Source organism: Hyaena hyaena, unplaced genomic scaffold (assembly GCF_003009895.1).
Source record: "Hyaena hyaena isolate Hyena2069 unplaced genomic scaffold, ASM300989v1 scaffold_108, whole genome shotgun sequence".
Classification (NCBI taxonomy): Eukaryota; Metazoa; Chordata; class Mammalia; order Carnivora; family Hyaenidae; genus Hyaena; species Hyaena hyaena.
This window is the reverse complement of record NW_024080741.1, coordinates 2,969,893-2,985,816: the sequence shown is the minus strand read 5'-3', so window position 1 is coordinate 2,985,816 and position 15,924 is coordinate 2,969,893. Positions and strand designations below refer to the sequence as shown.

The following is a 15,924-nucleotide window of genomic DNA, read 5'->3' as shown; positions in this document are numbered from 1 at the left end:
CCCCTGAAGGCAACAGCGTGAGGCGGGGTGCAGAGGCATGGGGGAGCTGAGGCAGTGACCCACAGGGCGGTCTCATGTCCCCGACCCCAACAATCCTCAGCACACCTGGGCCCTACTTCCTGTCCAGCTTCTGGCAATTCTCTGCCCTGTCTGTTGCAGACTTAATCGGCCTGGGGGCTGGAGAGTGGGAATGCCCCATGGGAGATGGGGTGGTGTCTCTCCCCTCCTAAGCAGAGACAGAGGATGAATCTAGCAGGTGGGCATCCAAGGAGAGAGGCAGGGGCCGGGGCTACCTGCTGGGCTAGGAAGACACACCAGGCCTCGCCTGCCTGCAGCAGACAAGGAGGAAGTAGCCAGGCAGGTCGCCTCCCACCGGGTGCTGTGAACCAGAGGTGCGAGGTCATGGCCAGGGTGAGACAGATGCCTGCCCTGGTTGTTTTAAGGCAGCACCGTACAACTGATGGGTGCCCACTGATTAACAATTGTAAATATTTTCAATGTCACCTCCTAATCAAAGTGAAAAAAGGGTATTTAAAAGCACCCCTGTGCCCAGCCTCATTGCGCTCCCACAAGCTTTGAGCCACCCCCTCCCCAGCCTGCCTCTCAGCTCTGTCCGTCACCTGTGTGGCTTTAGGTCAGGGCCCCGGCTTTTACATCTCTTCGTGAAATCCGTGTTCTGCGCAGTCTCCTACAACACTCCCACGACGCCGGGAAACCCCCTCCCTCGCGCCATTCAGAGTCCGTGGTGCTCCAGCTTAGCGGGCCTGGCGTGGGAGTGGGTTTGGAGGACGAGACCAGGTGGAGTGGTTCTGCTGAGGCCACCTTCCCTTTCCACTCTCTGCAGCTCAGTGATGAACTGAAACAGCACTTGGCCCGGACGCTGGCGGAGAACTACAGGCAGCCCGGAGCCACGGACATCACGACCTCAGTAGACCGTCTCCAGCAGGATGTAAGCACCTGCCCCGGGGGCATGCAGACGTGGGTTCAAATTCCAACTCTGTCCCTTCCTGTCTGCGTGACCCTGGACAGGTTACTTACCTTCTCTGAGCTTCAATTGCCTCCAAAACGAAGCCTCATTGGGCGCGTTGATCATTCAGTACCATGACGTATGCAGAAGTCCCCACTACCATGAAAAATGCGAGTTGAATCTGGCCCTTGCCTTCCTACCATCCTGTGCCCTGGCCCCACCACGGCCCCCTTGACTGCCTCCTCCAGGCCCCACCCGTGGGCCCCTGTGGGCAGGAGGCTGACGGTATCAGGTGGACTCCTCTCCTGGCCGGGATCTGGGCTCCTTCCATCAGCGGGGCTGTCTGCTCCCTCCTCTGGGGGCTGACAGCTGAGATCCCTACAGGCGAACTGTAACAGGCAGAACTCTTTCAGCCAGACCCCTGCGACAGCTTCCCAGCTGGGAGCCGTGGAGCAGAGCGCTGGCGGACAGAAAGGTGGTCTCTTCCTTTCCAAGAAGAGGCTCAGCAGACCCCTTCAATGAGGCCCGTGGTCCTGCCAGAAGTAGGGCAGGGACAAATGGACCCCAGACCTGCGCTGTGCAGTATGGTAGCCACTAGCCATGTGCAGCTATTTAAGTTTAATATGAAATGCAGTTCCTCAGTCACTGGCCACATTCCAGGGCCCAAAAGCCACAGATGGGTAGTGCCGCCAAATTGCACAGCACAGATACAAAGCATTTCCATCGCTGCAGAAAGTTCTCTTGGGCAGTGTGGCTCCAGGATCCTGATGGTCTCACGTCTGAAAATTTGAGGAAGCTCCACCTGCCCACTCTGGTCCGCCTTCTCCCCGCCCCCACCCGGCCCTCACCCTTAGCCTGTGGTTTTTGCTCCACCCTGTATCTACAGACTCCGCCCTCGGCCGGAGGCCTTGGTCCTTCTGCCGGGAATACCAGGCCAGTGAGCAGAGCAGACATTAGCATCTTAGGTCAGCTGGGGAGGCACCTTCCCCATCTCCCCAAGACTGGCTTAGCTCCCAGTAGGCTCTGCGCAGAGGGGTCTCAGGGCACTCAGTACACATAGGTGCACACATCCATACCCACGCCCACACGCTTAGCCCTCACCTACTCCGCTCGTCAGCCCAAGGCTCAGTCTGCGTTTTTGGGGCCTCCCGCCTGAGTCCCTGCCCTCGGGGCCTTACTTGGGGACCCAACACACACAGTCAGTGCTAGGCTAGGAGGACCCTCCGAGTGGAGAACAGGGCTGGGGAGGCCAACTAGGGGGAACAGGAAGGAGGGCCTGGGTTTGCATAGGTCGAGGGGATGGGAGGCACAGACAGATGTAGGGAACAGCATGAGGAAGGGCACAGCAGGGAGCCAGTGTCTGTCACTGCCCCGGGCCTCCTCCATGGGCACCTGAGCATGTGGCCATGACCTCACACGTGCCAGCAACTGTTAGAACCAGAGGTTCATGAGGGACCTTGGGCCCAGGCCTGCATCTTAGGCATGAGTAAGCCCTGAGAAGGCAGTGGCTTCAGGCCAAGGCCAGCGTCTGGGCTGCGGGCTGCACCCCAGTATGTAAATGACACCCACATGCCTGTAGTCACAAAGCGACCATAGCAATAGAGGGTGTCACTGACTGCTCACCCCTGCAGGGCTCGCTTCTCAGGGCATCACAGAATTGCCTCTTCACACAGCGCAGTGTGGGGGTGTTTTATTAGCCCCATTTACACATGATGAAACTGAAGCCCAGAGAGGCTGGATAACCTGTCCAGGGACACACAGCAGTATAATCCCACGTGACACTGAGCACACACCGTGCTGTTCCTGGCTCCATGTGCTGTTCTCTTCTGCCCGCCTCCTGCCTCCTCCTCTTCCTTGTGGGACCTTTCCACTAGCCCTTTCCTCCTCTGAGTTATACACAGCTCCCATGGTCCTCCCTACCAAGCTGTAGTCACAGAGAAGCTCCAGAAAACCAGGAGCCACATTACTCATGTCTGAGCCCAATGCTAGCTTCACTCCTGGTACATAGTAGGTGCCTAACAAACACCTGTTAACGTACTGAACGTACCTCCCACGCGGCCTGCACCTCCACACACCAGAGACAGCCTCAAAACAGCTGTGTGGCTCATGTGGGGACTTCGATTCTCAGTCCCTCAACTCAGAAGGGCAAGAGAGAACCAATGTCCTGTTGTGTCTGCATCATGGAGACCTGGGCTGGCACTTTCCTGCTCTGGAGTGGCATAGAAGACTCAGGTCTTCCCCAGCACTGACTCCACCCTCTGGTCAACACTAATCTGCCTGCGCTGTGGCTCTGGGACACTCTGTGTCCCTCCCTGCAGGTGCTTGGGCTCTGAGGTTTCAGGGTCTGAATGAGGGTCCAGGAGCCTCTGGCAAGGCTGGGTCCCTGTCCCTGGGGTCCTGCCTCCCCGGGTGACCAGGAAAACAGCCCCATGTGGGTTGGGCTCTCCCCGGGGTATACAGCCCCATTCTCTCAGGGACTCACCTCCGTATACCTCCCCATCCATTTTCTCAGAGACTCTCCCTGCCATCAGGACGCCCAGCGTAATCTCCTTAAAGGCCTCACATGGATAGAAGGTAGCCAGCAGGTGTCTTGCAGCCAGCTTCTGCACCTGCCTGGAGAGAAGTGCCCCAAAAAGGCGAGCTCCCTGCTCAAAATAGGCAAAGGGAAACATCCCAGGGAGAACAAATCCCTATTTGTGCTTGAGTTAGTATTTGAATAACAAGTCCTACAGCCCTGACCCAGAGGGGCCGGAGGGGCTGGAGGACACCCACACCCGCCTCGCCCAGACGGGCTCTTCACCTCCAGCCTCCTTCTGTCCCTCTAGTTCAAGTGCTGTGGAAGTAACAGCTCCGCCGACTGGCAGCACAGTGCATACATCCTGTCTCAGGAGGCCGAGGGCCGCCGGGTGCCGGACAGCTGCTGCAAGACGGTGGTGGCCCGCTGTGGCCAGCGGGCCCATCCCTCCAACATCTACAAGGTGGAGGTGAGTACCCAGGCCCCACCTGAGGCATGCAGAGCCCCCCCCCCCGTCTAAATGGGGGGCTCAGGCAAAGGGGCGGGGGGGGGGGAGCAGAACATACCTACTCATTGGCCCTGAGACCATACAGGGCCCTCAGTGGTCTCCACGAAGCGCTGGGGCAAGCAGCTGCTGCTGGGAGGTTCTGGGACATCATGGCTTGCCCCTGGGTGGGCAGTTGAAATGCTGGACTAGACCCCTTAAGTCTCTTGCTTGCCCTTGGCGGGGCAGGCATAGGCAGCACGTGCCAGCCCCTCCCTCCGCAGCCCCGCCCACTTCCGGCCCGTGTGTAATCTATAGTTATCTTCCAGGGAGGTTGCATCAGCAAGCTGGAACAGTTCCTGGCTGACCACCTGCTGCTCATGGGGGCGGTGGGCATCGGGGTGGCCTGTCTGCAGGTGAGTTGGAGCGTGGATGAGGACAGGGGGTTGTCTAGAAGAGTTCTGAACTCCTCTCCCATTGGCAGAGATCACAAATCACTGACCTCTGCACACCCATGCCCTGCTCTGCCCTCTCCTTCCCTCCTCTTCTCCACTTGCCCTTGGCACCCGGGGGTGAATCACATGGTCACTCTCTTCCCCAGAAAAGATGAAGGAAAATGCCTGGGGGCCTGGGGGACAACTTGAACTTGTAAGAGACCTGAGAGGAGTGTGAGTGTGGGCTCAGGTATGTGCATGCACCCTCTGTGTGTGCACGTGGGTGTGTATGTGCGCACACCTGTTACTCGCATGCATCTACATGTACGTGGAATTGTATGCACGTACATACGTTGAGGTGTACTTGTGCATGTGTGTATATGTGTGTGCATGTACAAGTGCTTATTCCTTTGTGTGTGTGCACACGCGCATGCCCGTGGATATGCACTCCCCGTGTCCACCCAGCTCTCTGAGCGATGCCTTTTGCTCAGTTTCTTGCTGCCATCCAGGAAGTTGGTGTGACTCTCAGATTTGCTCTCGTCAAAGGTCCATACAGAGGAGTCAGGAGGGCATCCTTGGGCTGGGGCAGATACAGGGGGCAAAGGCCCTGCACGCCCACCTTCTAGAGGGAACTCAGGGCTGCCCCACCCTTCCCACCCCTGGACCGCCCACACTGACGTCCAAAGGGTTGAGAGGCAGGGGCCTCAGAGGACCCGTGTCCAGCCCTTCCTCTGCTCCTGTGCGACTTAGAACAGTTACAGCCCTGCACACAGCTTCTCCATCCACAAATGTGGTTCATTTCCCGAACCACATAAGGTCTAGAGAAGAGTGAGGTGATGAGTGTGACACACTCACTGTGCCCGGCACAGGTGAAGGCCTCCCGTCAGTGAACCGGTTGTTATCCAGCCATCTGTAGACTTCAGTGTGGTTTCAGGTGCTTTCTATCATTAGATCCCCACCACGACCTGAGACCTGGGCCGGGCGAGGTAAAGTGTGCTCCCATTTTATGGATCAGAAAGTTGAGACCGAGAGAAAAGACTAGCCGAGGGTGTCACATCCTGAAGTGGCACCCAGGTCTCCTGGCTCTTGGTCATTTGCTTTCCCCAGCACCTCCCCCCATCCCCCCAACTTCCAACCCAGAATTCCTTAGAAAGCAAAGCAGGGGCTGGTATCAGCAGCTGGCTCGGGGAGCCTGCCAGTGTGGGTTCCTTCCAGATTGCTCCCTCCTGCCCACATCAGTCTTTGGTTCTGAGGACCTAGCCGCAGCCTCATCCACTGGGCTCAACCCTCTGGTGGGGGAGGGGGGTGGGGGAGAATGGGGGGATGGACCAGGCAACCTCAGGCTGGTTATTTCATCTCTGAGCCTCAGTTCCTTGTTTGTAAAATGGGGCTAATTATACCTAGTTTGGTGAGAGGATTAGCAATATATATGTAAATCACTTGGCTCATTGCTGAGCAGATAGCAGGTGTTTAATAAATGGTACCCATCATTATTTTTATCATTTCCACGTGGGCACATTGTCTCTCAAAAAAGCCCTCGTTGTGTCCTGGCCAGAGCTGCTCCCCCTTCATCTCCTTCATTACATGCACGCCAGGAGCCCCAGGTGGCATTAAACAGCCCCTCTTTTGCACGTCCCCCGGACAGGCCTTCTGCCCCCCGCCGTACCCCAGTGGTTGCTGAGGAAGGGGCTGCTCTGGGCTCCAGCTCCTGCATCAACTGAAGTTTCCAGAAACCTGCTGTCTCCTTCAGGGGCTGAGGGGGCCTGCTGTGCATGGACACGGCCCAGGCCAATGCCCACATTCCTCGTCCATTTCTTCCTGGCCTCTCTGGCCTTGGGAGCCTGTAGAAGCTGAAGACAGGGGCAGTGAGGCCCAGGGCAGGGAGTGGGTCTGCCAGTGCCCCATGTCCAAGGTCAAGGTGAAACAAGTACCCTGTGGAGTACTGCCGGGAGGCCATGTTGTCGGGCTGGGTGCCTGCAAGCTGCAGAGGCTTCAGCCTCGTACAAGTCCCCGACCGTGAAGTCTCGGTCCTCCACAGCTCTCTGTGGAATTGTGCCAGGTGTCCCTCAGAGAGAGCATCACCTGGCCACCACTGTGGACCCCCAACCTTAGCCCAGATTTTCTCCCCTCCCTCCTGCCGAAGCGGGTCCTGCAGCAGCCAAGCCTTGGTTACAGCCCCCTCTGCTGGCCAATGCTGGCACTAAACCTCCCAAGGAGGGGTTGGCCACCAGCCTTGAAGGGCTTCACATCAGACCTGTCCCTAAGCTCACAGTCACCTTCCACCAGAGCAGGCACCAGGTGCCTTCCCCACACATGCCCAGCCTGGCACTTCAGAGACTCCCAAGGCTCAGGAGATAAAAGGCCAAGGTGGTGGTCCCCAGGACTAGAGGAGACCTTGCTATGAAATCAGAGGACCTCTCCTCTTCTTATGTGATCCTGAGGAAGTCATGTTTCCTCCCTGAGCCTGGGTTTCCTTTCCCCTAGAACAGGGGAGTTGGACACTGTTGAGCCCGCCTTTACATGGCAGAATTCTGTAACCCCCGAGAATCTCACATAGGAGCCCGCGGTATTAAACTAACATGAGGTGGAGCTGCTGTGGCTGAAGCAGGAGTTGGGGCTCGAAGGTTCCATGAGTTTTGGTAAGAACCCTGCCCCAGTGGGACTGCTGTGCCGAACGTTAAGGCATGTCTTGTGCGTACGGTGAACACCAAGCAGAAAACGTGACGAATATAGCAAACCCCGATTCCAGCCATCGGTGCCCATGCCCCCTGTTGCCATGTGGATGTGTGGACCAGGGCTGATATGCGTAGATCATGGCGGGCTTGGGGTGGGGCGGACAGGATCTCCGCAGAGCCTCCACGGCGGCAGGCCTCAACCTTGGCTGCACACGGGGGCCACTTGGGGAGCTTTAAAACTGCCAGAGGCCCGGGGTGCACCCCAGCACAATTAAATCACATTGTCTGGGGCTGGCATCAGCATCCTTGTGAGGCTCCCTGAGAGCCCTGGCCCACGTGAGTGACAAGAGCCACGGGGCACCTGGAAGTCAGGTGTGGGAGAGGTTAAGGGCCAGGGAGAAGGCAGCGCCATCACGGTACTTAACCTCCCAAAGGCAGGCATGGAGGGAGGGCACATTCCTGGGAGGTACCAGAGGACAGACAGGAATGACAGGTAGAATTTACAAGGACAGGGGCGCCTGGGTGGTTCAGTCAGTTGGGCGGCCGACTTCAGCTCAGGTCATGGTCTCACGGTTCGTGGGTTTGAGCCCTGCGTTGGGCTCTGTGCTGACAGCCAGCTCAGAGCCTGGAGCCTGTTTCGGATTCTGCGTCTCCCTCTCTCTCTCTGCCCCTCCCCTGCTCACCCTGTCTCTCCCTCTCAGAAATAAATTTTTAAAATGTTTAAAAAAAAAAAAAAGAGTTTACAAGGACACAGGCTGGAGAGCTTGCTAATGATGGGCATCTCCCAGCAGCGGTTCCTGTGGCTGCAGGTCACGGCAGAGGTTGTGGGCTGGCCGGGACCCTGAAGTGGGGAATCCCGCACGTGATGGGCTTCCGGTCCCTTCCCTGCCGCCGTATGCCCCTGTTCCTTTCAGCAAGACCCTGCAGGCCCCTTCTGTCCACGTGGGCATGTGGCCTTCACTGCTCTGGGTTTTGAGACCGACAGGGATAACTGGGGTCTCGAGTCACCTCCACATCACACAACTCTTCATTCTGGAAGGGACTTATCGGTTACCTAGGCCAGTGCTGTCAGCCCCGGCTGCACAGGCCAATCAGATTTGAAAAGGACCCTTGCTCAGCCCCCGCACCACAGATTCAGGCTCAGATAGATGGGATGAGACTGTGCAGGGGTGTTTTCTCAAGCCGTCCGGGTGATTCACACGTGCACCCGGAGTGGAGAACGCTGGGCCCACCCTGTTCACATACACCTGAAGACACCAGGCCCAGCGACGTGGCCACTTGTTAACAGTCCCACGCAACTGCAGGTCTCTTTGCTGCACACCAGCTTCCCCTTTGGGTGGACTCTGGAGGCACTCCACCTTACGTAACTCTGGCAGAGAAACTTCTTCCTAGAAAGGACGTAGCGGCTCTGCCCCCTTTACCTGCTGCTCTGCTCACACATAGACTCTGGGAGTCGCCTACCCAAGAGCCAGGCAGAGGAGGCTGAAGGGTGAGCATTTGTTGTTAGCTTTGTAACGAGAGCTGCTATTTGCCAGGTGTCATGGCCAGTGCTGGGGCCACACCACAGGGCAGAATGTGGTCCCTTCTCCCAAGAAGCTTTCACTCGAGGCAGAGGGCACATAGAACATGGGTTGTCACATGCATCAGAGGCACTGTGCGGGTGTGAGACCTGGGGCTTGGGGAAGCCTATAGGAGGCCCTAACCTATCATGAGTAGTCATGGAAGGCTTCCTGGAGGAAGTGATGTATAATTAAATCTTGAAGGAGTTTGACAGGAAGAAGCAAGAGGGGGAAAAAGTGACAGGGTGAGAAACTGAATCTGCAGAGCCCTGGCCTGCTGCAGCGGAGGGATGGCTTTATCCTGAGGACTCTGGGGAGCTATGACCTGGCCTTTCAAAGGCTCTGGGTGCAGGAGGAGCTGGGAACCATGATGTTGGTCCGGTCATCCTGGTTTTTTTTTTTAAATTGATTTCTGAGAGAGAGAGCGAGTGAGAGAGTGTGAGCAGGGGAGGGTCAGATAGAGAGGGAGACACAGAATCTGAAACAAGCTCCAGGCTCTGAGCTAGCTGTCATCACAGAGCCCGACGTAGGGTTCGAACCCATGAAGCATGAGATCATGACCTGAGCCGAAGTCAGACACTTAACCGACAGAGCCACTCAGGCGCCCCTGTCACCCTGGTTTTTATTTTATTTTTATTTATTTTTTTAAATGTTTTATTTATTTCTAGGAGAGAGAGAGAGAGAGACAGCGTGAGCAGGGGAGGGTCAGAGAGAGAGGGAGTCACAGACTGAAACAGGCTCCAGGCTCCGAGCTGGCAGTCAGCACAGAGCCCGACGCGGGTACCCTGGTTTTTAAAGACTCTCCAGGGAAGGCTACCAAGCAGTGAACAGACTAGAGGTTTTCCTATTGCTAGAGAGGGATTTGAGGCTCAGAGAGGGCTATATCTGTGCCCAGAATCACACAGCTCCAAATATAAGCTACCCCACTCCTACTCCTATCCCAACATCCTTTCCTGTAGGATGGAAATGTTGCAGAGCCCAGAAAACTCATAAGACAGCCGAGCTTGGGATCTGCAGGTCATTAAAAGGGAAACTGAAAGGTCACATTGGACTTGCTTCCTGGGGCCTCCCTGGTCCTTCCTTGATGCTCTTGATGACAATCAGGTGCTGGCCCCAAAACCTCAAAAGCAGCTGAAAGCATGCCACCTCCGTTATAAACAGCCCCCCTATGTGGCAGATGCTGTAGCTAGGCAGGCTGCCAGAAGAGGGCACCGTGCACCACGCGGGCTGGGCCCTGCAGCCGTCCCCTTGGCCCCACGCATCCTAGGCCATCTCCTGCTCCAACACTCCTTACCCCATGTTTGCTCTGCTCATCCTGTGCCGGCCCCACAGAGCCGTGTGTGCTGAGTCCCCCATGTCCTCCATCAGGAAGGAGATGCTGGTGCTCACTCAGGGATCTGATAGCAGCCACTGCCCCTCTGCATGAATCAAGGTGCTTGTGTGTGTGCACGTGTTTGCATACCTGTGCAGACATGTTGATGAGTGCATCCTTGGTCCCTCTGCATGCATCAAGGTGGAGGTGTGTGTGCGGACATGCCTTGGTACACGCACCGCGCCTTCCCTGGGAGGCACCCTGGTGGGAACACACATCTTATACAAAAGTGTAGTTGTGGGTAAGCTCCCCTTTTCTGGCCACCTAGCACGAACCATCCACTGTAGGTATGGCCCAAGTCCATGCTGGCCCAACTCTTCCCATCTGGCCTCCCTGTCCAGCAAGAATCAGAAAGGTCCTGATAACCCCACACGTTAGCCATCAAAACACGACATGGGGACGGGGAAGAGGGCATGCTGCAGGACACCTGGCTGGAAAGGCTGTGATGGTACCTGCTTAGAGCCAGTGGGAGACCAGACAACCTCTCAGGCCACCTTCAGCTTGTGGCACTGAGTCAGGAAGTAGATTGGCACTGCTATCGGTACCAAGTCTGAAAGCTGCGCTCACAGGGCCCCGCCATCGTCCCACGTAGGGGTGGAGAGGAGAGAGGAAGGGGGAAGAAGAAGGGCTCGTTCTCTGTCACCTCAAGCCAGCTAGCCTTGCAGAGAAGCCAAATGTCTGCTAGCCCATGGGTGTCTTCATCAGCCTGACCTCCTCCCACTGGCCGGAGCTCCGGGTGCATCCAGATGGGCTCTGGCAAGGTCAGGTCAGTGGCAGCTATTGACGAGGTTTGGGAACGATGGGGCATTGTTCCCTGCCTTTGGGGACATCCCCCTTTGCCCAGGTGCCACAGGACATTTATGGGGCTGCCCTAGCAGCGCCCTCTCTGTGGGTGGGGTGTCAGGATGCAGCGGCATCATTACCATGGCAAGACCACGGTCCTGGACCTCCTGGGTCTGACACATCCACATCTTGTCCTGCAGTTTAGAGACTGGAAAAGTGAGGCCCGCCAGGGGGACAGCGACTCCCCAGGACTGCCCTGCTCTGGGCAGGGTGCCCTTCTTGTTCAGCTAGTGGATGTGACACAGAGGCTCTCAGCAGGCTCCTAGGGCCTGGGTCTGGTGCCGCATTCTGGGCTGACTTACAGGATGAGTTGGGGACAGTTCTGGGTGCTCCCTTCAGAGCCTCAGTTTCCCCAGTGGCTCCCGTACATCAGCCAGTGAGTCGACTGGGACCCTTGGTTTTACTCTGGAGTCTGAGAGCAGCGAGATGCAGACAGACAGCAGCGGGGGAGTGGAACCGCTTTGGCTCAGGATCTGATGGAATTGGGCCATCTCTGGAGATCTAGGACCACAGACCAGCAGTGCACTGCTGGTTAGAAATGCAGAATCTTAGGTCCCGCCCCAGGCCTCCTGAGTTGGACTCTGCCCTTTATCCTGGTCCCCGTTTGGGCACCCAAGAGTGAGAAGCCTCCTCCGGGCACTGCAGGGAGAGCAGCTTGGTGGGGTTCTGACTTCTCTTTGCACCTCTGCTCTCTCCACCTGGCAGATCTGCGGGATGGTTCTCACCTGTTGCTTGCACCGGAGGCTCCAGCTGCATTTTTACTGATGGCCGACGGCGTCCCCCTCCGACTGCCCCTCGCGAGGACAGGTGCCAGAATCCCATCTTCCAGGCCTGCAGAGTCAGTGCCACCTCGCCTAGAAACTCCCAGAAACTCCCCCTACTCTGTGCCCAGCCCCTTCTGATCCTGTGATTCTGACCCAGGCAGGGGGACCCATCCTGCCTGGAAATGACAGCCAGCGCCCCTCAGCAGGGCTGGGGATCCCGTGGATGACAGGAGAGAGGAGGGTGATAATCAAGCCCTCGGCTCCCTCCCCGCTCCAGAACCCAGAATGAAGGTCTGAAAGTTCCAGCCCCCTGGGATGCCCTCACTGGGCACGTGATCTCCCCACTGGTGCTCTGCTTGCTGTGTTTTTCTCTACCCACGGGGAAGTGCTCGGGGGGGGGGGGGGGGGGCAGTCAGGGTTGGCTCTGCCCCTAGAAGATGCAGCTCTTTGCTCTGCCCGTCCCCACACCTCCTCAGCTGGGAGTGCCCGCTGGCCCAGTTCCTTCCCGTGGGGCCCGGCAGCGGTGAGGGTTGAGGTGAGGCCTGGGAGCTGCCGTGGGGCAGCAGCAGGCTGGTGGGGCACCAGGGCAGGGAGGAAGCCAGGTAAGGTGACCGCACCAGCATGTGCTGCACCAGCACCCTGTACCCAGCCTAGAAACCTTCCCTGGGAGCGGTCCCCCAGGAGACCACGGCCTTGAGCCCCAGGCTGCAGTACATGACCCTCAGGGGTCTCCCCTCTAGGGCCTGATTCTCAGGAATGCCAGGTTTTTTAAATGATCTCCAGCTCTTCATGTTGGTGGGAGTAAAAATCCTTCCTGATTAGGCCAAATCACAGACCCCGCGGAGTTAGAGCCACTGTGAAGATACAGCTCTGAGTAGGGGGTGCTGTGCCCAGAACCCCGTTTCTCCTGGGCCCACAATCCCTGGCCACATATGGCCACCACCATGCTGCCCCCAGGAGCCCTCACTCTGCTTCCCAGAGTGAATATAGTGGCTTCTTTTGGTTCTCTCTTGGCATCCCTGAATCAGGCAGGGAATTTTCAGGAAGAACTTTCTCAAACTAAAGGAGAACAGAACAAAAAAGAGAATCCTAGAAAATGCAGAATATAGATGCTGGCAGTTTTCCAAAGAACGGGTGTCAACTTGTAAGACAGCCGTGGAGAACCCCCCCCCCAAATAGCTGTTACAAGTGGGTAACTCGTAGCGAGAGAACCCCACACCTGGCTTCCCACCTTCCCGGTGCTGGGCTTCCCGGGCTGGGGACCCTCGTACCTCCTGCCACGAGGGAGTGGCCTCTTGTTGCTAAGATCAAGGCCAAGAAAGGTCACACCTTGCTTCCCAACTCATTCTAGGCCCCAGTCTGATGAGCACAGCTCTGGGTGACCTGGGGTGTCCTGCGTGAAGCGTGTCCTCCCTCCCATACACAGCTCACTGCTGTCCCCAAACAGCCCTCAGCTGTACGGAAGCCGTGCACACTCAGAGCAGGGAGTCCCCCACATGCGCAGAGGGAAGACCAGCTTCCCGGGGCAGATTGCCTCCTGTACCCTGGGGATCATCCCGGGGCTTCTCTCCTCCACCCTCGGGGTCCTGGGGATCCTGATACCAGTTCAGTAACAGGAGGCCAGCTTTCCAGCAAGCCCAGGTGCACCGAGGCTGGAAGAAAGCGCTGTGACTAGCTTTGCTGCCTTCCAGCTTCCTGGGACTCGAGAATGACAGACTCCCAAGCTGTGTGCTGGGCCGGGTGTCGGGCTGCCAAGTTCTCCTGGGCAGGTGGTGATGCCCGGGGAGGTGCTGTGTTCTGTGGGACATGTCAGCCCCTGGCGGAGTCCCTGCACTTCCCTGAGGTCAGCTGGGCTTGTGGAGATGGGGACAGGGGGATGGGCGGGATCGCTTGCTTGCACACCTTGTCCACCCCTACCCCCGCCCCGAGGTGGGTTAGGCCATCCCGGCTGAGGGCAGGTGATGCCGCCCTGGACACCGGCCCGCCCGGATGGCAGCTGGAAGATGGATGGGCAAAGCTGCAGAGAGAGAAGGACCCAGAGCTTTGGGGGAACGGTGACCTGCTTGTTCATGCTCACAGCCTGGGGGGGGCGGGGGGGTTAGAGGGAACCGAGGCCCAGGATATGGAGGCTCCCGCTCAGGGCACACAAAGGGCAGGAGTCCAGAGTCAAGGATGCCATGCCCAGTGAGGTGTGCCCACCCCACCTGAGGACGCAGCTCTGTGCCCAGGACAGCTCCTTCTGGGGCCCTGCTTGGAGAGAGAGAGCGAGAGCGAGAGAAGGCTGTGACTTGAAAGCTGTCATCAGTCCTTTGTGAGCAAAGGCCCCTGCACACTGGGGCCCAGAAAAGAAGCCAGCATTTTGTAGAGGTCGGGACATGGCGGATGCTGGGATAGGCACAGCCCGAGTCCCCACAACCTCGGCCTTCCCTCCCACAGCGAACAGGGCCTAGTTGTTACTGAAGACCTACTATGTGCTTAGTGAGTTAGTCATGTAAGTGCTTTCTTTCCCAGTGACCCCAACAGGAAGGCACTAGTCCCCCCACTCTGCAGATGACAAAATTAAGGCTCTGAGAAGTAAGAGATTGGCCAGTCAGTAGCAGTGGCGGTCGACATGCCACCCCTAGCCGGGTGGAAAAGAGGGGGGCCGGGCTGGGAGCCCCCTGCCCTCAGCATCACGGGCTCCCCATCTCTGCAGCAAGCCATCAGGCTCCTGTGCAGGAACATCACATCCCTCAGGGGGGACTATGGGCCGTAGCCTGGAGCCCCCTCCCGGACTGGATGGAACCGTCCCTCTGGCCCCCAGCCCGGCATGCCCAGCACATTTGCAATCAGCAGAGAAGTGTGGCTGTTTTCAGACTGACGGCCAGGCCCTCCCAGTGGAGTGGCTTCAGGCGGCAGACAGGAGCCCTGGGGACCATCGCTCAGGGGACCGGCCAGCCTGTCACCTCGGGTGCCAATGCTGGCACCAGGTGAGGGCATACCAGACCTGAGCAGTCAGATTCTGCAAACAGGGTGTGGAGCCTGGGGCCCATGCAGAGATCACACGTGGGGGCGTGGAGAGCTGCTGAGGGCATGGGACACACCTCTCCCTGCCCCGTGCTGGGGGCCCGGGGAGAAGCCTCAGGGTTCATGCACTCAGAGCCACCCTGGGCAGGGAAGGGGCACCCTCCTGGTACCTTTCCCTCCCCTGTGTTGCTGATGTGCGCGTCCGGCCGGCACAGAGTGGTCCCTGTCTTCCGGAGGGGGCACCTAGAATCTCATCAGGCCGCTCACCCTGCGCACTTAGACCTGGAAGGGCCAGCGCAGCACTGAGGAGGGGTGAGGGTGATAAGCCCCCAGGACTCGTGCCCTGCAGCCAGTTTGGGCCTTGGGATCTGTCCCTCTGGTCCGTGCCCGGGGTTTGGAGGTGGAGGAAGTGAATTGAAACACTGTCATCACCACCCACCCCCCTTTCTGCCTTGGCAATGGTTGCTACTTTCTGGCCACTTTGGGCCTGAGGAGAGAAGGGGAGGAGGAGGGAAGGCGGTTTCTGTCACTGCTGTGTGGTGTCACATCACTGAGGATGCTGGTGATGTGTCTGGACCAGAAGTTCTCAAATGTGAGGATGCATGCGGTCACCTGGAGGGCCAAGTCTTGCCCCCTGAGCTCCGTATCTGCAGGGGTGAGGACAGGACTCGCGGCGTGAAAAGCTCCCAGGTGCTGCTGGTGCTGCCAGTCTGGAACCACCCGTTGAGAACTATTGCTATAGCCCCGGCCACAGAGAACACTCTGCCACCTTCCTGTGTGTGCACAACCCCCCAGAGTTCCGAAGCCCCTCGGGCTGGCCAGCTGGCCAGGAACGTGCCCTCTGGGTGGGGCCAGGAGGCCAGGTGCCCGGGTCCTCTTCCTGGAAGGGAACGGATCAGGTTCCCAGCTCCATTTTCCCACCGCCTTCTGTGTGCCTTGGGAGAGTCCGGCTCCATTCTCTGCACCCCACTTTCTAGTTTAGCATGTGCCCTGCCCTGTGTGTACTCCGTTCCCCAGCCTCTGCGCCCCCTTCCTCTCCTGCTTATGCCCGTGAGCCACCCTGCGCAAGTGCCCCTAGGAATTCCAGGCAACCCAGTATTAGCGAGGCCAAGTGGGCTTCTGGAACCAGCCCACCCATGGATATGGGTTGTCACAGTATTCTAGAAACAGAGAAGGTGCCTTAACCTCCCGCATATAGAGAAGTTGCTCTGGTTGTAAACGTGCCCTCTCCTTAGCTGGCCTCAGCGTCAGCCTGGCCTCACACGCTGGGTGGCGTGATAATAAAGGAATTGTATCTAGGACTAC

The 15,924-nt window shown here is 58.0% G+C and overlaps 1 protein-coding gene across 2 annotated transcripts in view; it reads left to right on the top strand.

The window, feature by feature from the left end:
- TSPAN11 (tetraspanin 11) overlaps nt 1-11,959 on the top strand; it is a 73,505-nt gene extending 61,546 nt beyond the window's left edge. Inside the window, exons 5-9 of one of the 2 annotated variants that reach the window (XM_039236378.1) lie at nt 845-949; nt 3,793-3,951; nt 4,296-4,382; nt 4,573-4,650; nt 11,555-11,628. In XM_039236378.1, coding sequence (XP_039092309.1) covers nt 845-949; nt 3,793-3,951; nt 4,296-4,382; nt 4,573-4,638 — 417 coding nt within the window. In that variant the 3' untranslated portion in view covers nt 4,639-4,650; nt 11,555-11,628. Of the gene's footprint in view, nt 1-844; nt 950-3,792; nt 3,952-4,295; nt 4,383-4,572; nt 4,651-11,554 lie in introns of both variants that reach the window. The other variant, XM_039236379.1, reaches the window with a different exon arrangement.
- Nucleotides 11,960-15,924: the final 3,965 nt, after the last annotated feature.